At 39.6% G+C, this 26,119-nt stretch overlaps 1 protein-coding gene across 10 annotated transcripts in view; it reads right to left on the bottom strand.

Annotated features, from left to right (window-relative positions):
- Nucleotides 1–2,238: 2,238 nt before the first annotated feature.
- Nucleotides 2,239–26,119, bottom strand: part of MAEA (macrophage erythroblast attacher, E3 ubiquitin ligase) — a 118,041-nt gene continuing 94,160 nt past the window's right edge. For all 10 annotated transcript variants that reach the window (XM_073342794.2, XM_073342795.2, XM_073342788.1 and 7 more), the window contains 4 exons: nucleotides 13,414–13,522; nucleotides 4,838–4,971; nucleotides 3,881–4,076; nucleotides 2,239–3,468 (listed from right to left, as the gene is read on the bottom strand). In XM_073342794.2, coding sequence (XP_073198895.1) covers nucleotides 3,373–3,468; nucleotides 3,881–4,076; nucleotides 4,838–4,971; nucleotides 13,414–13,522 — 535 coding nt within the window. In that variant the 3' untranslated portion in view covers nucleotides 2,239–3,372. The remainder of the gene's footprint in view (nucleotides 3,469–3,880; nucleotides 4,077–4,837; nucleotides 4,972–13,413; nucleotides 13,523–26,119) is intronic.

Consider the following 26,119-nt stretch of genomic DNA (forward strand, 5'->3'; position numbering starts at 1 on the left):
AATAAGTGTCATTTTTGGATGTTTTCTACATTTTCAAATATATTGATTTCAATTACAACAAAATACGAAGTGTCGAGTGCTCACTTTATATTTATTTTTGATGACATATTTGCACTGTAAAAAACAGAATAGTATTTTTCAGTTCACCTAATACAAGTACTGCAGTGCAATCTCTATCATGAAAGTTGAACTTACAAATGTTGAATTATGTACAAAAAACCCTTGCATTCAAAAATAAAACAATGTAAAACTGGACAAACAAGTTTGTTTACATTTGCAGAACATAATGCTGCCTGCTTCTTATTTACAATGTCACCTGAAAATGAGAACAAGTGTTTGCTTGGCACTGGTGTAGCCGGCATCGCAAAATATTTACATGCCAGATGCGCTAAAGATTTGTATGTCCCTTCATGCTTCAACCACCATTCCAGAGGACATGCGTCCATGCTGGTGACGGGTTCTGATCAATAACAATCCAAAGCAGTGCAGACCCATGCCTGTTCATTTTCATCATGCGAGTCAGATGCCACCAGCAGAAGGCTGATTTTTTTTGGTGGTTTGGGTTCTGTAGTTTCTGCATCAGAGTGCTGCTCTTTTAAGACTTCTGAAAGCATGCTCCACACCTCGTCCCTCTCAGATTTTGGAAGGCACTTCAGATTCTTAAATCTTGGGTCAAGTGCTATAGCTATCTTTAGAAATCTCACATTGGTATCTTCTTTGCATTTTGTCAAATTTGCAGTGAAAGAGTTCTTAAAATGAACATGTGCTGGGTCATCATCTGAGACTGCTATAACATGAAATATATGGCAGAATGCAGGTAAAACAGAGCAGGAGATATACAATTCTCCCTGCAAGGAAGTTCAGTCACAAATTTAATTAACGCATTATTATTTTAACAAGTGTCATTAGCTTGGAAGCATGTCCTCTGGAATGGTGGCCGAAGCATGAAGTGGCATATGTCTCTTCAGCACATCTGGCATATAAATATCTTGCAACGCCAGCTACAACATTGTCATCTGAACAGCTTTTCTCACTTTCTGGTGACACTAATTAAGGAGTGGGCAGCATTATCTCCAGTAAATGTAAAAAACTTGGTTCTCTTAGCGATTGACTGAACAAGAAGTAGGACTGAGTGGACTTGTAGGCTCTAAAGTTTTACATGGTTTTGTTTTTGAGTGCAGTTATGTCACAAAAAAAAAATCTACATTTGTAAGTTGCCCTTTCATGATAAAGAGATTGCACTACAGTACTTGTATGAAGTGAATTGAAAAATACTATTTCATCAATTTTATAGTGCAAATATTTGTAATAAAAATAAAAAGTGATCACTGTACACTTTGTATTCTGTGTTGTAACTGAAATAGATCTATTTGAAAATGTAGAAAAACTTCCAAAAATATTTAATAAATTTCAATTAGTATTCCATTGTTTAACAATGCAATTAATAGGGATTAATTTTTTTGAGTTAATCGTGTGAGTTAACTGCGATTAATTAACAGTCCTAACATATATTGATACTTATATGTATCTACGAATTACCCATGCAGCACCTTTGTCCATTTCCCTCTGCCTCCGACAGGAGTGCATCTCTCTGCTACTTCCAGAAACACTTCCTCAGCAGACACCGAGTGAAACTAAAGATATTTCCAACAAGAGGGCAAGAAAATAGGATTCGCTGCCAAATTTACACCTATTTGATACAATAATTGCACTAGCTTATGTGCATCAATAGTGTGTGTGTTTAAACACTCCATTCTCAGCACCTCTCTCAAGGTTCCCGCTGTATCTACCCCCTTCCACAGACTGGCTGCCACATACAGGATTAGAATCCGTAACTGTGAAACATTGCAGATGCCACACAACTGCATTTTCTTGGAAGGAAGTGCTGTTCAGAAGTGCTTAAGGAACTATTGTGTTGATATATCCTCCAAAAGCAGTTTAACAGACCACCAGAATATCAGACAACCCTGAGGAAATGCTGGATGGTGTTTGGATAAGGCTGTGAATTATAGCACTTTTTTAAAAATCATATACAGAGTGATAATTTTAAACTAATCATGGTGATCTGGTCAGGTTGCTCAGTTTTAAAAGCTTGAGGAAAATTGTTATGACTAAAGATTCTCCTTAATTTTTTTCCACAAGATGACTGCTAAAGAAGGGGAACTTCCATTTTCAGAGATGTCCTTATAAAATGGGAAAGAAACTTGTTTGCATTATAAATACAAAGCAGTTTTCTAATTTTGTATCATTAAGAAATGGAAAACAATTTTTATTAACAGGTTTTACATGTACAGTCTTTTATTAGCTAATCAACATCAACATGCAAAAATAAGCGCTAAATACAAACCTCTACAATATGGTTTTGTTTAAACTACAATGGTTTATTCTCTTGAAAAGTCATAAGGGTGTGTTCTGTAGTAATTAAAACTGAACTATTAGTTTCAGTAATGAATACTATTTAGACCCTAAAATTATGTAATCATCCTGCAAGGCATCTTCCAAAACTTTGCCCAACACTTAAGGATACCAGCTGATTTTCATGTGAGTACATTCTCAAAAGCAAGAAATAAGGCAGTAGCACTAATGATTTGATATTGAACCCTATGCACATAACTAATAACTTTAGAAGGACTTTAACACTATGGTAAACTGGAAAAAGAACATCCAAACAAGCAGTGTATTTTGCCTGAAATGTTCTCAGTTCCTCTTGATATTTATGCAACCTCCTTAAAAAATTTGGTTTTGGGGGAAAAAAAAAAAGATTTCATACTCCTTCAAACCAGTCTCTCATTGATCCTCCAGTGAAGCCAGTCTTGTGTCAATGACATCAGTATCTTCCCATGGAACTAATTATAACGACCCATTTCAGGATTATTACTTCACAAGAGGATCAGAAAAGAAGGCAAAGAGCAGCTTAAAGGAGAACACACTCGTATTAACTGAAATCTTCGATAATTAACAAAAGGGCCTTGGACAATTGTGAAAAACGGAGGGAAGGAAAATGGATTTCGTTTCAAATCTATTGTAATGTTTCCCCCAGTGCAAATGTCCATCTTTAAAGAAAATTCTCCTTTGAAAGATGAAAGTATTTTTGAGATGAGTCCAATTTTTGACCTTATGTTACAAAACGCTAACAATCAAAATTTGTTTTATTTTCAAGTACAAACTTAAGTCATGTTTCCTCTCTTTTTAAGAGTGTGTACTGTTGCTCATTGATCTTTGGTCGCAAGAAACAATAATGCCACCGACAGGACTGATCCCCAAGGTGGCAGATTTTGCTTCTTTGCCACACATAAGGCCCCCCTTCTCCAGGGCATGCCAATAAATCCTGTGTCAAAATTCCAGCGGCATTTCATCATGTATTTTATGGACCTACATGATATAGACTTTCTCAGCTTGTGAGAAGTTGAAGACTTCTTTGGTTCTTGGGCAAATTACTTTGTCATCTTGACGAATAGAAAGCAGGGACTGAAAAAAGAGCCATGAAAAGTGATCAGATTTTGAACAATAAACATAACTGGTCAATACATTAACTTTCAACAGTTAATGAACAAAATGTATGCTGTTTGTAGTAGCTACTTTATAATGTAAAGATCTTTCACAAAAACCTTGCTCAGTAACTTTTCGTGTTTAAGAGTTAAAGATTCATCCCAACCCCATTTGGTTTCAGATTTAAATTCATATTTAATAATTTCCTGATCAAATAATAAAAATAAAGTCTCTTAAAACAATGTTGTGAGAACCAATAGTTCACCCCATCCTTTAAACATACAAAATGCCTCAGGTTTGCCTTCCGACAAATTCAAGAGCTCTCATATGCTACAGGATGTACACCCACCAGCCGCTCAGACTTCCAGGAGTCCCTACACAAAACACTTACATTGTATCCATAGACATATCCATTTGGCAACATCATGGGAGGATTATTTTCATTCATTACATCCCCTGAAATCTTGCAGACTAGTCGGGAGTTGGCACAATGTGCCATAGGCAGAGGCTGAGCCAGCTTGTTCAGAGATTTGCTACACACAGGGCAGTCTGGGTTTTTTGAACTGCCATCCTCTTTATAACACTGTCTGTATAACAGCACGTCAAAGAACAATAGTCATCGAATGAGTCAAGAGTTAATTTGTTAGGGCACTGAGTGAAAATGGCTGATAAGTTATCTGCTGTACACACGACGTATGTATTCTTATGCAATTTACAGAACTTCAGTGACCCATGAGTTTCTTTGTTTCAACTTCACAATCATATAAAGGGTAACTGATTTTGTACATTTCAGAACAAAAACAAAACAAAAAAACAAGAGTAAGCAGCAAAGGGGTGAAGCTTCTGATGTGGGAGAGGGATCTGCAAGAATCTTGTCTATTGCAAGTATGAAGGCCATGGTCAGAATTCCTATTTTAAATGTTCTGAGGGAGGGACTGGTTAAGAAATTCAAAGATTTAGCACACTTCCTTGTATATTCACATACTCTTTACCCTAGCGCATTGTATTTTATGATAATAAAAGGAATTATTTTTAAATTCTGATTCTAATCAACATCTACTGCAAATGTATTATTCCTAGGTCAAACCAGACCGCCGGCCAACTATAACGTGTATACACTGTATGTAGCATCTGTTGTATTTTGGGGGGTTTTTTTTGCATTTTGTTTTTAATTGCCTCCATCTGTTTTTACTAAAGTTTTTGTTTTAGCAGAGATATGCCCATTTGTACTCATATTTTACAAATGAAAAGTGAAAGTATTCAAATTTCACATATATTCCTCAAAAAGTTTGTCTACAAGGGATTTTTTTTAATGCTTTTCACATTGGTATTCTGCATTAAAGGATACGGTGTTTTTATAGCTGAAAGGCCTGCCTGGAGTGTTATAGTAAAAACAGAATTGTTCCCCAGCTGATGTAGTCTGTAATTATCATATCTAAACTGCTGAATCAGCATTCTCCATCGTGCAGGGTCCAAGAGATCCTGTTCGAAAAAGCACAGCTGTAAGTATTTTCAATATAGTTCTTGCAGAAAACTGTTTTAAAGTAGCAAATTACATACCACTCCCCCATGACTGAAATTAACATAAAATAAAGAGATAGCACCTTATAGCACTGGTGTATTAGGAAAAAATAAAAAATGTTCTTACAAAAAAAGTCTCAGCTTTAAAACACGCTTTCCACTTTATACATGTAAATGCAATTGTATAAATATAACACCTTGGCTCAAAGAAAATGCTATAGTTTATATGGGACACACAACAGAATCAATTTATAGAACAGGTTTGAGAAAATGATTGTTCTCAAAGATGCTTTGTATATGTGCAACACAGTACATACACTCATCCTTGCCCCCACCAAAAACAATGATCTGTGGGTGGTTCTAGATATATTTGACTCCTTTTCTATTAAAGGAGATTATACAAACTCTTTAATGCCTGCTACCATTGTTAGTATTTAATTTTCTGGAATGTTGGCCCATTTATTAAACAAAATTAATGCTCTGGAATGTCTATTTTAAAGCCAGAAAACGAATGTCTGTTGAAAAGGCATGAACTTTTCCATGCCAAGTCAGGCTAACCCTGCTGATTCTTGTTTGCAAGACAGGACTACATGGATGGTAACAAACAGTCTAATGCAGGCCATACAGCTCAATCTTTTTTTAAGCATTAAAATTCAACAGGAAGGTTGTTTAGTTTCAGAGAAAAGCCTTTGTTAATTTGAAAGCTTAGCATAACTTTGATTTAGAGAAAACGTATGGTATGAGTTTGTTTCTGTTTAAGAATTCCCCTCCTCCCCCCACATCCTTACAAGTACATTGTAACCCTGTGGAGTGCATATATAAAAAAAAACCCGGTAATTACAAAGCAGTTCATTTTCATGAAAATAAGACAGGGACGTTACACTTCATAACGGGAGTTCTTTGAGAAGCGTGGTCCCTATCTGTATTCCGCATGTGCTCCATGTGCCTGAGACCAGAGAATTCTAGCAAAGAGTGTCTGTTGGCGTGACCCTTGCTCTCCTCATGCTCCATTCTGAGGGTATATAAAGGAGCAGTGCGGACCGATGCCTCTCCATTTCTTCCTTACCACAAATCAGAGACTATCTGAAGCAGAGGGGAAGGAGGGCAGGTAGTGGAATACAGATAAGGCCCACGCATCCTGAAGAACTCCAGTTACAAAGGTAAGTAACTTCATTTTCTTCTTTGAATGCTGGTCCTTGTGTGTGTTCCACTGTGAGTGAATGACAATTACCCAGTGGAGGAGGTGTGAGGCTACAGGTGGTACAGAATCCTAGAAATACAGGGCTGGAAGGAACCTCAAGAGGTCAAGTCCAGCCCCCTGTGCTGAGACATGACCAAGTAAACCTAGACCATCCCTTTCAGGTGTTTGTCCAACTTCTTCTTTAAAAAACTCCAATGAGGGGATTCCACACTTGGAAGTCTGTTCCAGAGTTTAACTTCCTTTGTAGTTAGAGATTTATGTGCATCCCAGTTTCCTTGGTCATGCAAGTGCTCTGCGCAGTGTGACTGTCCATGTGAGCCCCCCACCCTATCACACAGGCATCTGAGACACCCTGTTGGATATGGGCAGATGGGAAAGGAACGCCCACGCACAATTTTGCTAGATCCTTCCACGGGGTCAAAGGGGCCCTTACCATGGTGGGGATTGTCACTACAGTGTTCACGCTGTGTATGCTCGGTAAAAATACTGTTAGAAGCCAATCCTACTTGCAGCAGAGGTGCAATCTGAGGAAGGGTGTTATATAAGTACATCATGCCATGTAATCCAGGAGAGAGAGAGAAATCTGGTCTGATGTTTGAAAATTGTGCATGATCTCATCCATCAGTCTGCCCATGTCTTGGAATCGGTCGATGAGATAAGCCCTTGCTTTTACTGTGTCTAAGGTAGTTCCTAAGAAATGCAGAGACTGGGCTGGAGTCAGGGTAGACTTGTCCATGTTCATTGAGATTCTCAGAGACGTTAGGAGATGGAGCAGTGATGATAGTGAAGCTACAGCTTCTGGACGTGTTCTGCCTGTAAGCAGCCAGTCATCTAGATATGGGAAGATGGTGGAGCTGCCCTGTATGAGTTGTGCTGCTACTACAGAAAACACTTTGTGAAGTGGATGCAGTTGCTAAACAGGAAGGGAATACCCTATATTGATAGCGGTTGAGACCCATCACAACTCTAAGGAATCTTCTGTCAGCAGGGTGAATATTGACATTCAGGGAAGGGTGGGAAAATAAGAACTCTGCTCCCTTAGCTGGGACAAAGTACTGCTTTTCTACCCTCTTTGGGTAGGGACACAGGTAGCTGGTATTTGCCATATAGTTCTTACCAGTTCCAGTATGGCCTCATTGACTGGGAGTGCCATTCAGGCAGATTTCATGGCTATAGGATGTCCAGGAGCTTGTGTTGTGAGCCCTGGACCACCTCTAAAGGAATTTGGAGCTCTTGTGCCACACTCTGAAGTGGTGCTTGGAACTGTTTGTGGCTGTCCTGAGGAGATGGCTGCATCTCATTGTCTGTTGCCGCTGGAGTCAGTGTAAAGGGACTCTTAATAATCAGTAGTTCTTTATGGGGCTCTGATGGTATTGCTGGTGAAGGAGCTTCTGACCACGTGGTCAGCATCGGACAATTCAGTCCTTCAGTGCCCAGTGCTGTGTCTTAGTTGGTGCCATGGTCGGTGTTTGATGACTATGCAGCAAATGGTATTGAAGGAGCTTTCATTCTATATGCCTTCGGATCACAGCCACACGGCTTAGGAGGACTTAACTCCTTGTGTCCCATGTGCGAGGACTTGCCCGACCTGGATGAGGTTGGGAAGTGATCCCTTCTCTTAGTAAATCTAGGAGGGGGATCTGTTTTTATGATTAGGAGAGTGCCCCATACTCACATGACAAGTGACCCAGACAAAGGGTCCTTCACTCTAGTCATTCCCACTCCTCAGTCAGACACCAAGCTAAGAGGCGCATTTCTCTGTCACAGACTGACGTACAGGGAGGTCTATCCAGCCTGGAGCCTCATGGCACGTTCCATTAGGTTCTTCTGAAGCCAGAGTTCTCCTGCCTGCCATGTTTGACTGGGAAAGAAGTGTCAGATACTGCACTTAGCAGAGGTATAAGTTTCTCTGAGGCAGTAGAGGCAGTACTGGTGATCACCGCTGACTGAAAATATGCAGGGGCAGGAGACACAAAGATTATGCCCAGGCTTTATGAAAAGTCCCATGCCGGATTTCCCAAAGCAGGAATTCTAACTAATTACTAACCAAACTTACAAAAAACTATAAAAACTTTGACAATTTTTTTATGCAAATATTTCAAAGCGTCAGTTCTGAACACTGGAGTTTCCAAGCCAGGCCATACAGCGGAAAGAAGGAACTAGAGAGGTATTGGTCCACAGCGCCCCTTGTACCCTTGGCACAGAGCACAAGGAAAGCAAGAGTACAGGTGCAAACCAAGGGACACTACTTACTAGAATTCTCCATTCTCAGGTGCATGAAGTGCATATGTAACCATAGTAGAATACACAGAATGACCAGCATTTGCAGAACTGTACATTACTCACAAAAATAAAATTTATTTTGTACTCGAAGATTCTGCCTAGAAATGTTCTGCAGCAAAATGAAAACATATTGCTTATTAGTTTCTCTCAACGAGTTTATTTATGTCACACAAAGCTAAGGAATTCATCTTTTTTTAAACATGCCTTCCCTCTCTTTGTATGTATAACCTACAGTTGCTGCCACATGAAGTCTCTTCTACAGTAGTCACATTTTAGAAATAAACTAAGCACATAGTGTATACAGGTGCGATATTCTACACATCATTTAGAAATGAAGAAATTTGGTATCAATGGAAATGGAATGAAGAAATAAACCACTATAAGGTAAGGATGACATCACCAGCTAGAAGACACTGCCACTAGTTTAAGTTTATTGCTTAAGAAATAGATTGTGACTACCTCACCATTTTAATAGTTATACAAAAAACTTCTCATTAAAGATTTTTAGCTCCATTACTGGGAGAAAAGGCAAAAAATGATCTGTCCCTAACTTTAGAAAATGGTCTCTGAACATGTTTTGCTATATGCAACTTTAAGGATATGTGATCATAATAACTGCTGGGCAATAACGCTTATATATCAAAAACTGCTTCCTTTGTCTTATCGCCAGCTGTATATTATATGTACAGTTCTATAGTTTTTCTGCCAAGAACAGAGACTCAGGAGGATACTGGAAGCAGATGAAATACACAGTACTCTGCCAAATAATTTAGCAGACTTTTGATAATCTAGTTTGGGCATCAACTTGTAGATCTCCCTGGAAATTGGGAAAGCTGTGGAAGGCTACAGTTTGCTGCCAAAGTAAGGACAAGGAAGGATTGCAGGTAGAGGCTTGCCCTTTACTTATGTTGTACCCAGATATCCTTTTGTAGTGCCTGAATACAGAATTCCACAGCTAAACTAGAAGATGCTCTTGGGAGCTCTTTTGCCTAGTGATAAAATTCTGCCATCTTATTGCAGGAATGGTTGGGCTGAGTTCTCTACTTCTGATAACTTTATCCCCTCTGGAAATTCCTAAAATCATCTCTCCAAGAGATTACTTGTTTCTGGGGCTCACAAATATACCTCTGAAGAGTTAAAAAAAAAAAATTGCTTTTCGAAGGTACATGAGATTGTGTTGGGCATTTAGTATTTTTAAAAAATCCTAATTTCTGTACCAAATTGATGACTGTGCTACAAAGCAACAGAGGGGGATTTTCAAAGTTAGTGGGAGCCTAACTTCTCTTTGTGCCTATGAAAATCTCCCCTGCATATATTTAGGCAGTAAGGTCAAACATTTCCAGCAAACTGCATGCCCAGTGATTTTGTCCTCTTCTTGGGTTATTGCTATGAGAAATCATTTTTGTTTAAATAGCTTTCCCGAGCTCCTCCTTCTCTGAGAGTACATGAACCCTGGCACATGGCTTATTACTGGTTAAAAAGGAAGAAATAGTTCTCTGTACCCCTTGTTAACATAGTCAACAAATCACTGGAGAAGACTTGAGGCTTCTGATACGTTGTTACTAGGAGGCTGTGAAGCTTTTCTGTGGTTGGCAGTGTCACCTCTAAACAATGTCTGAAACCATTTCCAAAGCAATCTGCTACTTATGGAAAACAAGTAGTATACAAAAATGGTCTCCTACCCCCTCTCCCAATTTGATGTCCCTTGCCCCACTTTATATTTAATGATTGATATACATTTTGATAGTGGATTCAGTAAGGGTGCACAGATTTTCTAGTGTCTTTAAATATCCTTTATAGTCTGCATCAATGTGACTATAATCTAGAAAAGTATTTTAAGATGTCAAAGAGGCTAAAGAAAAAAAATCCTACTGAGTTAAAAGATGATCTGAATATTATTTCTTGGATACAAGTCAAATTCCAAAGATGTCTAATTAGGATTAATTCTAGGCACTTATAAAGTCAACAACAATGAAAAACCATCAAAATAGGCCCCAGAGTTGGGAGCAGGCACTGACATCTATACCAAAAGCAAAAAACAACACCACCCGCCCCCAAACATTCTTGTCAACATCTTTGTGGTGTGGCGGCTGCCCCACACAGATTGATGGAGGGTTAAAGCAGCCCTCAGGGAGGCTGTGCAAAACCCAACCAATAAGAGGAGGGCTTGTAGAGAGCCAATCAGGAGAAGGTTTGTTGGAACAGGCAATCAGGGCTAGGGAGGGCCATATAAGAAGGGTTGCTCAACAGAGCAGAGGCGGTCTCTCCCTGAAGTGGAAGGGAGAAGGACTGGCTGTCTTAGAGAAGTACCCTGGACAGGACAGGACAGGGCAGTGCTGGGCAGGGTCAGGGGACCAATAGGGAACTCGAGTCTGAGGACTGCTATACTGAGTCCCCTGATACAAATGGCCGGGAAGGGGCTAGGGCTACGCAGAAGTAGCCCAGGGAAATAGGTAGTGGGAACTGGAGGACCAGCTATGGGGTCCCTGGGTTGGGGCCCGGAGTAGTGGGCGGTCCTGGACCCCTCTGCCTTTTTCCCCCCTCACTTGCCAAGGGGGAGTGGCCAGTATTCAGACTGAAGTTTACATCTTGAGGTGCAGGGCTAGATCGAAGGCTGCAGTAGGCCACAGTGGCAAGCTGATGGACTACAGACAGCTGGTTCCCCCAGAAGGGAGGGGAAAGCAGAGTGGAGCACAGCTGCAGGGCCGTGCCCAGAAGAGGACACCGCAGTCTGGGGAGTGACGTAGGTCTTAGAGGTGGAACAGAAGTGATGGCAGTGAGACACAACTAGAGGAAGGTGCACTGGCAACCAAGAGTTAATTCCCAGCACAGCCAGCAGGAGGTGCCGAGGTGGTGAGTCCCGCGCCATCACAATCTTTATGTAGATTTTTACATAAAAATAATCCTTGAAGTAGTATTTGTTCAGTACAACAATCTGGCTGAACAAACACTAGAGCATCTCTTACATAAATCAGGAATGTAACCACTGGTTAGAGTCAGTGTGGACAAAAGCAGATTTAAATTTTTTTGGATTTTTATTTTTCACTTTTTAAAAATAAATCTATTTAAAATTAAATTTGAAATAATGACAACCTATGTTAAGCCCGAAACATATTATAATTATTAATGATTTAAATTCAATACAAATAATATTAAGCACTATATGGTTGCTGTCAAGTTTCAAAGAAAGTCAAACAACTGAAGTGGTAGATTCACTGGCTAAGCACCTAGAACCACAGTTTGTTAAAGTGCTAAACCAACTTTTGACAGCAGTAGCCTCTTCTGCAGAGTATTTTCACCAGGTCAGTTTATTCAACCAGTTCAAGTCAGTCACTAATTCACTTGAAGTTGAGAAACTAGAAGTTGATTTTCAGTTTCCGTCCAAATGCAGCTCAACTCAGATTACAAGTAAAAAGTGAATTTAGTACATAAGAAATGTCATTCACCATTTTCTAATTAAAAATGTAAAACTTAAGCATGTATGTTAATCTATATAATTGCTTGAATATGTATTGATATTGCCTATCCTCATGGTTAGCAAAAAGCAGCACCAAATTTAGTGTAAAGGTTATATTTAGTTGCGAATCAAATGTGTTTTAATGATCACCAACCAATGAGTATCAACTTTTCTTTAGAAAAATGAAGTATAAAAGCCAAACAAGATTAAAATCCATGATTGAAAACTAGGTTTCTGACTTAATGATTAAAATTGGTGAGTTAAATCATGTAAATTACTTTGAGTTAAAAACAATCCACTCTGGGATTAGAGTATTTCTATAATGCCCGCAAGATATTAGAAAGCAAGTTGAGATTTGGCTAATAAGTGCACGTCTGCTCTTCCTGGCTCTCAATTTATGAAAATGATCATTAACGAATTAGCACATAAAACCCTTTTTTTTTAAACTAATTTCCAGAAAAAAGCCTGCATCATAACATTTGCAGTGTCCTTTGTTCTGAGATATTTATTTATAGGGTCATAGTATAATATCATAGGAGTTTCTTTTCTTGTACCATCACATTCAAATTCTGCATTTCTCCAAACTGAGATTTGCAGCAAAAACACAGGCTCCACGAAGGTCTAAACTCTCTGCTTGTTCAGCTAAGCAGAGTTTCATGAAGATGCACATGCATTCTCCTTCTGGTAAATAAAAATGTCATCTTAAAAAATAAGTGCTTTACACTTTCTACCCAGTAGTATGGTTCAAGAGAGACTTCTGGAAGATGATCCAATCTGTTTTCTCTCAGGCCTTTGAAATTAACAAGGTTTTTTTTAAAATACTATTACCAACACAGTAAGTTTTATTACTTATTTAAAGCATTTATTTACTAACTAAAATATTACTGAGTGTTTTGCTTTGTCTGTTCAGCTAAGATTTATACAAATGGCCAACAGCACAGCTATGTTCACTTATGTAAAATGAATTGTTTTATCATTTTCTATTTTCTTGTCTCGAATGTTGAGAAATACTATTTAGCAGGTTTTCCTTTTTGGCATGCAAAGGAGATAATCAAAACTTCTTTATAAATAGGAATGTAATGTAAAAGGTAATTAGGATTTGCAGGAAGTTTGTTGGTCATTGTTAACTCAAGTCTGGGTGTGGTTACTACCAGTAATTACTGTATCTGTACACCTAGTTTTAATACTAGACAAATATTGTGCGTTTAGACACTTCCTGTTACCTCTCCACTCACAAAGTAATGGATTTAAAAATGCAATTAATAAAATGAACCTTGTTGGATTAATTTTTATCAGCAAAAATTATTAAAATTAAGGACTATAGTGAATATTTAATGGATATTTTATGATGGAGACTAAGCAGTGAAAATTAAAACACAAGAATATTTCACATACAATTTATCAATATATTGTCCCAATGCTTACCTTGCAATTTTCAACCTGTTATAGATAGAAAAATTACCTTATAGGGGGAAATATGAGTGTCTGAAGGAAAGGCCAACATTCCCATCACTTGTCGGACCTCATCCAGCTGACTTCCTTCAGCCTGACTGAAATGCTTTCTTGCATGTCTGAAATATCGAATTTAGAACACTTGAATAAATATAAACTCATTTGAATGGATTTCTTATTGAAAGATAAATGCATTTACGTAATCTGTACAAAGGATCTCCACAAAAAACAAAGAGGGTTTAACTGTAGATTATGCACTCAGTACACAAAATCCAAAGATGACAATGTGTTTAAAGTGCTTGAAAATACATCCCGCAGATTTGAATGCAAGAATGATTTTAATCTCAAAGAATTTATCCCATAACTTTCTAGGCTCCCCATGAATATTTCTCATCACAGCATGTATTCTATTACGGTAATACTTATGACACTCTATAAATATCAGTTACACAAACTCAGGAATTCCTTATATTCCTCTTGATTCTATCAGAGAGTCTAGATGTGTAATACTTTGTACACACAGTATGCATGAGAGCAATGAGGGGAGAAAAGAAGTATGAACCAAGCATTTCAAGTTATAATATGTTTTCAAAAAAACAAATCTGTAATATCAGCATGTGGCTTGCTGTGACAAGACCATTACAAAAGCCATCCAGAAAACAAATCACCCATAACATGAGAGCATTTATTTAGTTTTGAACTACAGTGTCTTCAGAAAAAAAATCACTTCCAATGAGGACTATTACAAATCACATGTTAATATACAATAGTGTAAAATTAGTAAACCTTCAATAGGAACAGTTGTTCCATGCAGACATATGTAAGTAAACATTTAAAATATAGGACTTCATACAGGAAATTAATTACACACACGCACCCTGCTAAGTGTTTGAGTATTTAGAGGAGCAAGACAAAGTCTGAGCTACTGTATGCCTAAACAAAATTATGTTTGCAGTGTTGCTGTAGCCATGCTGGTCTCAGAATAAGACAGAGTGAAGCAGTATCTTTTATGAGACCAACCTCTCCTGGTGAAAAAGTTTTCGAGCTACACAGAATCTTCTTTCAGTTTGGGAAAGGTAATCAGAACATTATCAATTCGGACAAACATTAAGTGATGCCCTGCTTGACCAAATTTGTCTTTGGATTACACAATGACCAGATTGGGAAAAAGTTACTGATTGTATCAGTGCTTACATTCAAGAAGGCTGTTGAAGTAGCTATTATCATGGAAACCACATGGAAGAATCCTCTAATAATTTAGTGTGAACCGCAAAGACTACCACCTGAATAGGAAAGACTGAATAAAGTAAGGAATTTCTGTGTGGTCACTGTGCACAAACTATGCATTCGAGAAGGATTGCTGGGCACACTAGGTCATTTGCAGGAAGTGCAAGGAAGAAACGACGCATTGAACTGTGCAACAGGTCATGGCAATGATCACCTAGCAACTGTCCATCCAAGAAGACACCTATGATGACTGAACCTAAGAATGAACAAAAGTTGGAGATTCATAATATGGAAAAAGGCAAAAGCTCTAGTGAAACTGACTAAGACCTAGCACTGCATGTGTTATCAGAAGTTGGCATAAGGATCACACCCTCGATTGAGGGAGTTCCTACAAGGATGGAGCTTGATATGGAAGCTACTGTTTCATTGACTTCTGCATCTACCTATCACCAGACTTTGTCACAAGTTCTTTTGGAATAAACCTCCACTTATACCGTAGAAAAGTTAGTCCCAAAATGGATACTCCAGGTGAAAGTTCAACTAGATCAGTTGTTTTACCTTGGTATGTGGTTGAAAAGTATCCACCATTATTTAGCAGAGCTTGGCCTGAGAAGCACAAGGTGAACTGGACCAAGATCAAGGTGATCACAAAAGCACCTCAAAACCTTCAAGAAACACTGGACAGACATGCCAAAAATTTTCAAAAAGAACTTGGACAGATGTGCAATGTGGCCATGAAGATCATTATGTCATGTCTGAGAGCCAGCCAAAGTATTTGCAAATTACTGCAATATTGCTGAATCCATTGGACATGTAACTGATGCCATGGGCTTAAGGAAATCGCCAGAGAAAGAAGGGATTCTTCAAGTTCTCTGGTGGTAGTGCATGTCACAGTTATATTCATTCTTAGGACTGATTAACTAACTACTCCAGTAAACTTCTGACTAATTCGGCGACAGTATTGGCACTTTTACATGAATTGTTACATGCCAAAAAAAAGGGAAAAGGGATTAAAGAACGTGAATGTGCATTTAAGAAAGCAAAGGAACTGACATCAGCCAATGTTCTTATGCACTTTGATGCCTCGCTACCATTGCAATTAGCTTGTGATGCTTCACCATATGATATGGGTGCAGTTTTTTCTAACATTTTTCCTAATGGCAAAGAGAAAGTAATTGCCTTCCTTTCACAAAGACTCACCGCACTTGAAGAACTATACACAAATGCAGCAAGAACTGTCCATCCATAATGCTCTCGGCATTATCTTCAAAATTTGGAAGTTCCATACCTATCTGTATGGCAGACATTTTACCTTGCTGACAGATCACAGCTCATTAACTTCAACATGGAATTCTGTCATTAGCTGCTGCTTGTATGCAATGCTGGGCATTGCTATTTTTAGCTCATTCCTAGACTATTCAATTCCATAAAAAGAAAAGGAGTACTTGTGGCACCTTAGAGACTAACCTTTTCTTTTTGCAAATACAGACTAACACGGCTGTTACTCCAATTCCATAAAGGGATTCAACACAGCAATGCTGATGGGCTGTTGCACCTACTATGTCCAAGCTTCTGTCAACCCAAAGAAACCTCAGATAAACTGTTTTATCTCAGTGTGATTTCTTCTATGAAAAAAATGGTACGACAGGGTACACGGTCGATCATAAAAATCCCCAGTTTACACAATTCACAGCGTCATGTGAATTATGTGTGATTCATGGTTGCATTTACAGGGCCTGAGAGTGATCATTCCAAAATCACTTATGTATGGATGAAAGCCAAAGCCCGGAGTCATGTGGCCAGAGATTGACAGAGACATTGAGAAGAAGGCAAAGTGCTGTATTATGTGTCAACAAATTCAGCATGATCCTGGCTCAGCTTGTCTACACCTTTGGTTGTGGCCTGAGACTCCTTGATCACATATTCAGGTGGACTTTGCTGGACCATTCGAAGCTTGTATGTTCATAGTGGATACCTATTTACTGCAGCTACCAAGATCACTGCACATCTTTGTATCTTGTTTAGCCTATCTGGTCTACTGTTACAGTTGGTGAGTGACTATGGACTTCAATTCTGTTCAGAAGAATTTCATTCAAATGGAATTCAGCACATTGTACTGCTCCAAACCATTCTGCTATACAAAGACTAGTGGAACACTTTGTCTAGACACTTAAGCATGCCTTAAAAACCGAGTCTATTTTGAATCATCAGCAGAGATTGACAATGTCCTGCTGGTCTACAGGAACACACCACATGTTCTACACGGGAATCTGCAACTCTTTTTTGAAGCAATCTTTGTGTATCTGTTTGGACTTGCTACATCCTGATGTTACCTTTACATGTTGCCAGATACCAAGCTATGCAAACTGATGATATGAGACTTGCCATTGTTCTTTTCAAGTTGGAGACTTAATGTGGACTCACAACTACGGTTGTGGAGTGAAATGGATACCTGCAGAATAGGTACAGGACAGGTAAAGGACATTTGTTGTCTGTGGTAAAACTATCCAATGGTACTTCAAAGGAAACTACATATGGGCTAGTTGCAGCCTTGACAAGTATCAGAGTCCAGGGGTGTTCCAGCAGGATTTTCTGTTCCTGAAATTGAATCTTCTCCTGTTACAACTTCTAATGTCAATGACTTGTTGGAAGGAACTCTGGTACCAGAGCCAGTTGATTCCTTACCACCGACTGTTCCTTTTGTACAGAACAATACCATACCACCACCACCACCACATCATCAAGAGAGTGTGAAAATCAGTGATGTGCCTGAATTTATAACCTGTTTAGCAAGTGAACTGCAAGCCCAGGGCAGATTAATCCCTTACAACTTGAAAGTTTGTAGTAGTCCACCCACAACTTTTAGTTAGGTTATACAGTGTTTTATGTTAGCCACATAAATGACAATGTATATATAGTTGGGAAGTATTTTTTAAAAATAGGGTGGAGGAATGTCATGCCCTGCCCTTTTAAATGCTTAGGCACTCTGTACTCAAAGCAGAGCTTCACTTTTGTTTCTTGCCAGACAATAGTCACCACAGCAGATAGCAGTGTTTAAATCCGCTTCCCCCGTGTCTGTCTTCTTCACCGCTGGGTCCAAATATAACAATTGCGTCACCTGCCTTGTGTCTCAAATAAATTTTGTCTATAAAGACTAGAAAGCGAACCAAAATAACTTATTCAAAGCAAAACTAAAAGTGATTTTAAAAAAAATTTGAATGGATTAACATTTAAAAACTCCTTGAGAAACATGAAGTTACTAGGGCTTGAAGATACTTTAGGACCGCTCTCAGGAGTCTCTATACAGCACACTTAAAGTAGTCCTCTTACGAATGCCCAGTTTTTTCAAGAGCTGACATTTTAAAAACAATCAATTAAGAAACAAAGCAGTATATTTGTGAGTGAGTTTACAATAGTATCTGCTAACCTTTAATAGAGCTAGTTCAACGCTTCCACTATAAACCCCCTATTTTCAGTAGGGTGCTGATTGGTCTAGTGGACTGATGACCATGTGACAGAGTCAGGAGATCTGTGGTTAAGGGGCGACCTGATTACAGTCTATAAGTACCTATGTGAGGAATAAATATTTAATAACGGGCTCCTGAATCTTGGAGAGAAAGGCATAACATGATCCAATGGCTACAAAGCTGAATCTAAACAAATTCAGACTGGAAATAAGGTGTAAATTTTTAACAGTGAGGGTAATTAATTATTGGAACAATTTACTATGTGTCATAGTGGATTCTCCATTGCAGACAATTTTTAAATAGAGACTGGATGTTTTTTCAAAAGATATGCTCTAGAAATTATTTTGGGTAAGTTTTATGGTCTGTGTTCTATAGGAGGTGAAACTAGATGATCACAATGGCTCTTTCTGGCCTTGGAATCTATTCCTGTCATCTCACTTTGACTATGGGCAAGCCACTTCTGTGCCTTGGTTTCCCCATCTGTAACATGGAGAGGATAATTAAACATCTTTGTAAACTGTTTTGAGGCCTTTTGCTCAGAAATGTTATGTTATGTTAGTGCAAGGTATTATGTTTGCCCTAGGCTGTAATAATTCTGTCCATTTTATACTTCTGGGGAAATTCTGCACCACTGCGGCACAGCAGAAAAATCGGAAAGCAAAGAGAAGCTGCACCAGTGCTCGCTCACCCCTCCCTGGCAGCTGGGGGACAGGTAAATCACTGGAGGGATGCAGGTCTGGGATGTTAGTCCCAGATGGGTGGGCAGAGAAGGAGGACGGAGATTGAGTTCCCCCTCCCGTGCACAGAGCAGCCGGGGCCAGGTCAGATCAACCCCCAGAAACTTCCCCTGGCTACAGGAAGCTCTGCACCATGGGATGGGGCTTGGTGGTGGGGGTGGGGTCTGGATGTGTGGGGGAGTGAGACTCGGGGTTAGGGTTCTCTCTGTGTGTGTGTGTGGGGGGGGGTGAGGCTCAGCAGGAATGGGGATAGAGGGGGTTCGGATGCATAGGGGTTGGATGGACAGGGGAAGCAGCTCCCTATGCAGTGACCCCTTCCCCCACCCATGCGCCTGGAACCCCCCCTCACATCAGGAGCTCCCCCCCACCCACCGAGTCCCCCAATCCCCCACCTTGCCAAGTCTCACTCCCTGCCACACCCAGACCTCCATCCCACTGAGCCCCAACCAGCTGTACCCTGACCCCCCACCCCACCAAGCCCCACTCCTCCAGCCCCTACCCCCTGAGCTCTAATCACCTTCATCTGGACTCCCCTGCAGAGTCCCATTCCTCCTGCACCGAGCCCCTGTGCCTTCCAATTCCCCCCTGCACCCAGACCTGCCACCGAGCTGCCTGCAACCAGAACCCTGGTACTCGAGGGAATTCTGTGCCAAAAATTTTTTAAAATTTAAATTCTGCAAAGTTATGAATATTTTAATTGTCAAAATAACACAATATAATCACACCATTTTCAGTTATTTTGGTAATTTATTTCAAAATACTTGTCAGCAAATAATTGAAAATGGTGTAATTATATTGTGTTATTTTGACTAATAAAATATGCAGAATTTTGCAGAAGTGTAAAATATTGTATACAGAATTTTTAATTTTTGGCGCAGAATTCCCTCAGGAGTACATTTTTAAAAATGCAAAAAGGAAAAAGCTAACCAGTTTCAAAATACTATTATAAATTCACAGCATTCTGCCGCTGCCCATCTTTTGGCTGAATTCAAACTGAGATTTGGAAAGTTATGTTCAAAAAGAATTTTATAAGACTCTACATTACCCTAGTTTTGGCCAGGTCATCAATACCATGAGAACACTTGTTAGCAATATTTCAGTATACCCACTTCCTCTTCTGGCCCAAACCACATCATCATAGAAATTATATAGGACAGACTGTTTCTACACAGTTCCCTATTTTGGGTAAGTAATTTCAAGAAGGCAAAAATTGTTCTCCGAGTCCTGACTGTATTATAGTAGCAGCAGTCTTACTTTGATAACTTGGAAAAGGGGACCAGCCTCAATGTATTAAAAGAAAACACGGAGGCCAAGACCCTCATCTGTATTCCACAGTGGGTACACATGCACTCCATGTGGCTGAGCACAGAAGATTCTTGCCACTATTGTTCACTGGTCCACCCCTCTGCTCTCTTTCTCCTCATGCTCTGATCAGAGAATATAACAGATGGTGCGGACTGATAGTTAGCTATATAGAATGGCTGATAGTTGGCTATATAGAATTGGAGACTGGTAGACATGAATGTTTTCCTCCCTAGGAGGTCCAAGCATTTGGCTTCCTAGTCTATAGGAACAGATGGTTTTCTACTTCTCTCTGTATCAGCCTGAATCACCAGGGAGTTTTGGTCAGGATGAGTCAAGAGAAATTCTGGTCCAATGGGAGAAAAAGTATCTCTCCTCTGCCCTATTAAAAGTGGGTGCACATATTGCTGGGGTGTCCCATGGTTCTTTGGCTGGGTCTAGGATAGCCTTGTTGATTGGGAGTGCGAACCTAGTACATTCTATAATTTGCAAAATGTCCATGAATTTGTGGGATGACTGACTTCTTCCAAGGAGATCTGGAGGACATCACCAATCCTTCCTTGTGATTGTCTGGTGAAGACAGTGATGCTGGAGTAGGGAGGAAAAGGATGCTGTCAGGAGAGGAAGACTATGTAGCTGACTGTAACACTGAGTCCGGTTCTTCTTCCTCCTCCATGGGTTCTGGGGATAGTTCAGGCTGGTTACTCAGAGGAGAGGGATGTGATGTTCTTTGTGGGACCAGACGGATTCAGAATAATGCATCTACAGGTTCCGCAGTCCCTAGTAGGGCCAGGGAGAGGGATCTATCATGGGTGGGAGTGGACCCAAAGGCATTAGGTACCACAAGTCCCGGGGGTGGGGGGGAGAAGGGGGGCAATCCCATCTTATGTGATCATGACGGGCCCCCAGAGATTTTGGAGCCTCCATTCAGGCTCACGTCCCTTGGAGGTGGTGTTGAGAGTTTCTCTCATATGCCAGATTCACCCAGTGAAGAAATTGTGGGCTCCCATCTCCAAGGCCATTGCTGTCAGAACTGTTTGAGGAATGATACCAGCTGGTAGAGGAAATAGAAACCAGTCTCTTCCATAATATTTGTGGCTAGATGGTGTCAGAATCTCCCTTGGAAGGATCAGTTCAGATAAGAGGGGAGGATTCCAGATCTGGCAGAATGGTGACGTCCTGCGAAGTGATGCATTTGTCAACATGATAAATTGTGTCTCTGTGAACCTTTAGAATTGGCACCAATGATGTATGGGGTAAACATTTGTCCACCTGTACCAAAGACTGTACTGACTGATGTTCATACCTCTCTTTACTCTGTACCAACGGTCCTGAGTCCTGTTCCTACTGGTGCCGCTGAAGAGAGAAGTTTAATCACTGAAGCCTGTCATTTGGAACACCTCAGCCCGCTACACAGATGAGTCTGCACAACTCAGATATGACTAAGGCCTGATAGCCTGCTCCATAAGTTGCTTCCTGAATTCCCACACTTGATGGGTTTGGGAAGGAGTGGTGGATACTACACTTAGTGGAGATATGAGCTTCTCTAATACAGCAGAGGCACCTCAGGTGGTCATCACTGACTGGGAAAGATCAGGGGCAGGAGACATGAATCCCGGGCCTAATCAGTGTATCATTCCAGGAAGGAGAATCCCCCAAAACCTAACTAAGAAGAGTTTACAATATTTACAGTTTAATATTTACAGGAATGACGCTGAAGGGTTAGACCATGGACACTGGAGTGTTTTGTCTCAGACCATGTGGTAGTAAGAAGGAAATGAAGAGGTGGAATCAGTCCATACCATGTCTTATACCCTTGGATCAGAGAACAAGGTTTTCTGGTCTCAGGCACATGGAGTGCATATACGCCCAGTGGTATGCACATGGGGACCAACACTCAAAGAAGAGCTGAGAATTATTGTTATTAGTTATGGAGCCAAAGGGCAAATGTCACCTCAGTTCAGCAGCAGTCTATAAAACTAGCCATTATGACTTTTTCTTCTTGACCGTTCACTTTTAGTGGGAGCGTTCCAATCAAATATCACTCACTATTACACGTGCCAGGCTAACTGATAGGGATATAAAGTATGGTCCCAAGTTCACTGCACATGCAAAACCAAGCCAGAATTAATGCTGAGCATGCAGGGTCTTTTTCAGGGAATCATGAACCAAGCAGTGTTCCCAGTTCAGTTCATTTGAAAGCTTATATGTTTCTATTTATCTACTTAAATGTGACTACTCCATATTGCAGAAGACTGGAACAAATAAACAGAAGCCAACACAAAAATCTCAAATATTTCCCCACAGTAGGTTAAGATGAAGGTTGTCCTGTTTCTGTTGTTGCCAGCTGGTAAGTTTCTTCTCCAATTCCCCACTCCCACCTTTTTAATCTTTCCTCTCCTAGAGCCTCCTCTCCTAGAGCCCCCCCCCCACCTCCAATTAAAGGCTGAATTCATTACTCAGGCAGGCAAAAGGGAGGCTAGAAATAGATGCAAAGTAACACTTGAGAAAAGGGAGGTGAGTTTGCTGCCCAAAGCCCCTGCTGTGCAGTAAGGGACAGTTCTCCCATACAAGGATATAAGACCATTAGATGGCCTGCGGGCTGTTTATCTCCTCCATCCCTCTGTGTCAACTTTGTCTATCCTCTTCCATCGGTGTCTTACTTTGTCTCGTATGCTCCCATACGAACCGTGCCGTGAAACGATAAAGCATGAGATTTGATTGACTGAATTTCTGCAACTGTTATTGGAGCAGATGACAGAGTCTCATACAGAGATAATTTAATAGTGTGGATGGTGGAAGGGTTTTGTACAATATTTGAACTTCTATCCAAAAGAAAGTAATTTTAGTTAGTCAGGTCTATTCTCAGCAGCCTGACCAAGTACCATCAATAATTACCACTCAAGGAAAGGCCGTATCCTATCACACCATACCGACAACAATTCCTTCAGCTACAGGAGACAACTCAAGTCAGCAAGTGAAATTCTGGCCTTACTGAAGTCAGTGGGAGTTTTGCCACTGATTTCAATGAGACCATAGCTTCACCCAGCATCTATATGATTAAAGTAAAACCCCCAAAGATTATATACTGGCTATTCCTTTAAATTCTTAATTGACACTGCAGGCAGATAAGAAGAATACTGAACTAACTGATCACATGAAAGCTCAGATTCCTAACTGAACCTCGCCAAGTGAAACTCCTTCCTTCCCAAGAACTCAGTGAAGACATCATCTTGAAATGTTTATAGTATCTCTTAGGGCTATCCTGTTGAGTTCAAATTTTTAAAAGGGCTGCTACAGTCAAGAAAGTAACTGTAAAAATGGCACATCAGTGTGGCTTGAACACCACATTCGCTTACTCTTCAATGGACCAAGTTTTTACTATCATTAACACAGGTGAATCAATACAACTATGACAGAATGTGCTATAAATGAATTCTGCCCAATACATCACCAAAATTGGTAGCTAAATTCTCACTGCAGATCATGGTGTAATAGGCAGAAAGAGCAGTTTGCTCAAATCCTAGGATGAGTTTGTCAACTTTGGGGCAAGGACCTAGGTTTTTTATTAGATTTGTTTGTGAAGTTGACATACCTATCATGGGAGAGAAGTGATTATATAAAATAACTTCAATGCCATCATTGTGTGTGCGCGCGCGCGCGCAATTTGACACAAAACCAGAAACCAGAGCAAATCTGACTGAGAAAATCAAAGAGAAAATGAAAACACTCACGTTTCACTCACTACTCCAACTACAGCTGCAGTACACTCAGTTACAAGATATACAAGGCACATGGATCTCTACGCACGATATGACTGAATATATATATTAATCAGGCAGTGGCAATAACTGAACACAGACTGTAAACCGTTATGAGGGAGGACATGTTCTTTATTCTGCTCAATGGACCACGTTAGAACAGCTTTCTTATCTCGAACCCCTTTACTTGCAGTCAAATAAGTTTGTACTGAAAAAGCACCATGAAGTTATTCCACTTATCCACTTATTCAGAAAACAAAAATAGAATGAGGAAAACCAAGACTCTGGCCAACCCTAGACTTATTGCAAAAATGGATCTGAAATGAGTTGAGTATTTCCCTTTTCTCCTTGTGTACACAACACTATTTCCCCCTGCCCCCAGCTAAGATCTAGTTGAGTACAAAATCAGCATCTGAATAAAGCCTCTCATGATTACCGACCACTAGTGACTACATTATATATCTTTTGCATCCCGACAGTGTTGAAAATCCCTGGAATGTAATAAAATATACAAAATTTCAGCATAGGTGTAAAAGTCTGACAACAGCCAGAAAGAATGAATATATCCCTAACATTTTTTGTAAAAGGTGTTGCCTTTGTTTTTGTTTTTTTGTTTTTTTTAAAAGGCTGCATGAATTAAGCACAGAGTATTAACCTGAACTTTGAATTTTCTACCATCACGTCATAGCCTTAGCATTAAACAGTTTTTGTATATTCTTGAAACTTGCTCTTTGAAGAGCACTCTGATGAACAACCTTAGAGCAACTCAGTGTGCACACATTATATTCTAAAAAGCTTCAGAAATTCAAACATTGTTATTAAATAAGATATATATTTTTAAAGCTCACATCAATTGTATCCTAAAAGCAATGTGTCACTTTAGAGGTTCTCAGCAGGCAGTAAGCAAAGCTTTCAAACTTATTTAAACACCAGCTGCGTTTCAACAAAATGTCAGCTCTCTGAGTTCCACTCATACAGGAAACTACTTGGTAAACAGCCTCTTTCTCTGCTTTCTAATGGATGCCTGACCTATTTATTGCATCATGGACACAATACTGAAAGAATCCTGCTGCAGGCACTTAACAGAAGCAAGCTAATAAAAACAGAAGTGGTAGTGGTTTGCTAAAAGCAATCAGAATTTTTATACTACACCTTCCAAAATAAGTTAGTTTTCAAATTCTTTGTTATTCATGAAAATATTTGTTTTAAAGTTAACAAACCAGATGGATATTTTGAACATTTTCTGCTAGTTAACAGTATTTTCTAAAGCAAGTTTCTTTAGAGCTTGCAGTGAGACGTTGAACACAGAATGCACAGTGCTAGGAGCGAATTAGTGCTATCAAAAGCATTGAATTAGACAAAGACATTCTGCAGTTCCCCTTTTTTTTATGTCGGAATAAAAAAACAAAATAATTCAGACAGAAGTATTATAACTGGAAAAGTTTTAATTGCCAGCTGCATCTGTTGCGGTTCAGAACCAACTAAATATCTTTATACAGAATACATATATTCTTTGCCCTTAAAAATCGAATATAATGATTTAAATATGCACTTGCAGTACAAGTTAAGGTGATAACTCGATTTATGGACTTACTATACAACTAGGAAATATTAATTCCAATGCAAACCTCAAATAAAGGGACAGAACCTCTTCCCACCCCACACAAGTAGTATTTCAAATAAGTGACAATTCATATACTGATTTTGTAGTGTAGGTGTGGGCAACTGTTGGCCAATTTGAAAAAAAAAAAGGAACAATTTCCTTTACCATATTGGACATTTCCTTTTACAATATAGGACATTGTTCTGAAAATCTAGTGAAAATATTATGTAATCATTGTAAGACAGGTAGACATCTAAATAGCTCTCTGATATGTAAATGAAGTTGTTTTAATTATTAGATACTATTCATGCTGGTGTGGTGCCCACAAGTATGCGGTGTGCTGTGCGCACACACACAGTTTGTATCCTTTCTTTTCTTGATTGCAAGCTCTTTGTGGCAGGGCACAAAATGAGGAAAGAGGGAAAAAGGACACAATAGACAAGCAAAAGCTCTGATCCTTTAAATTATTCCATGTCTGCTCGGAATCTGAATGAAGAACGGAGCACATTGCAGATCAGGGCCCAGAATGATAACAACTGGCAAGTGTCTTATTAGTTCTATGGAAGAAGGAAGGTTTGTTATACAATTCCTTGCCATTACCAATTTGCCACTATACACC

This window comes from Lepidochelys kempii, chromosome 4 (genome assembly GCF_965140285.1).
Source record: "Lepidochelys kempii isolate rLepKem1 chromosome 4, rLepKem1.hap1, whole genome shotgun sequence".
In the NCBI taxonomy this organism is placed as follows: Eukaryota; Metazoa; Chordata; order Testudines; family Cheloniidae; genus Lepidochelys; species Lepidochelys kempii.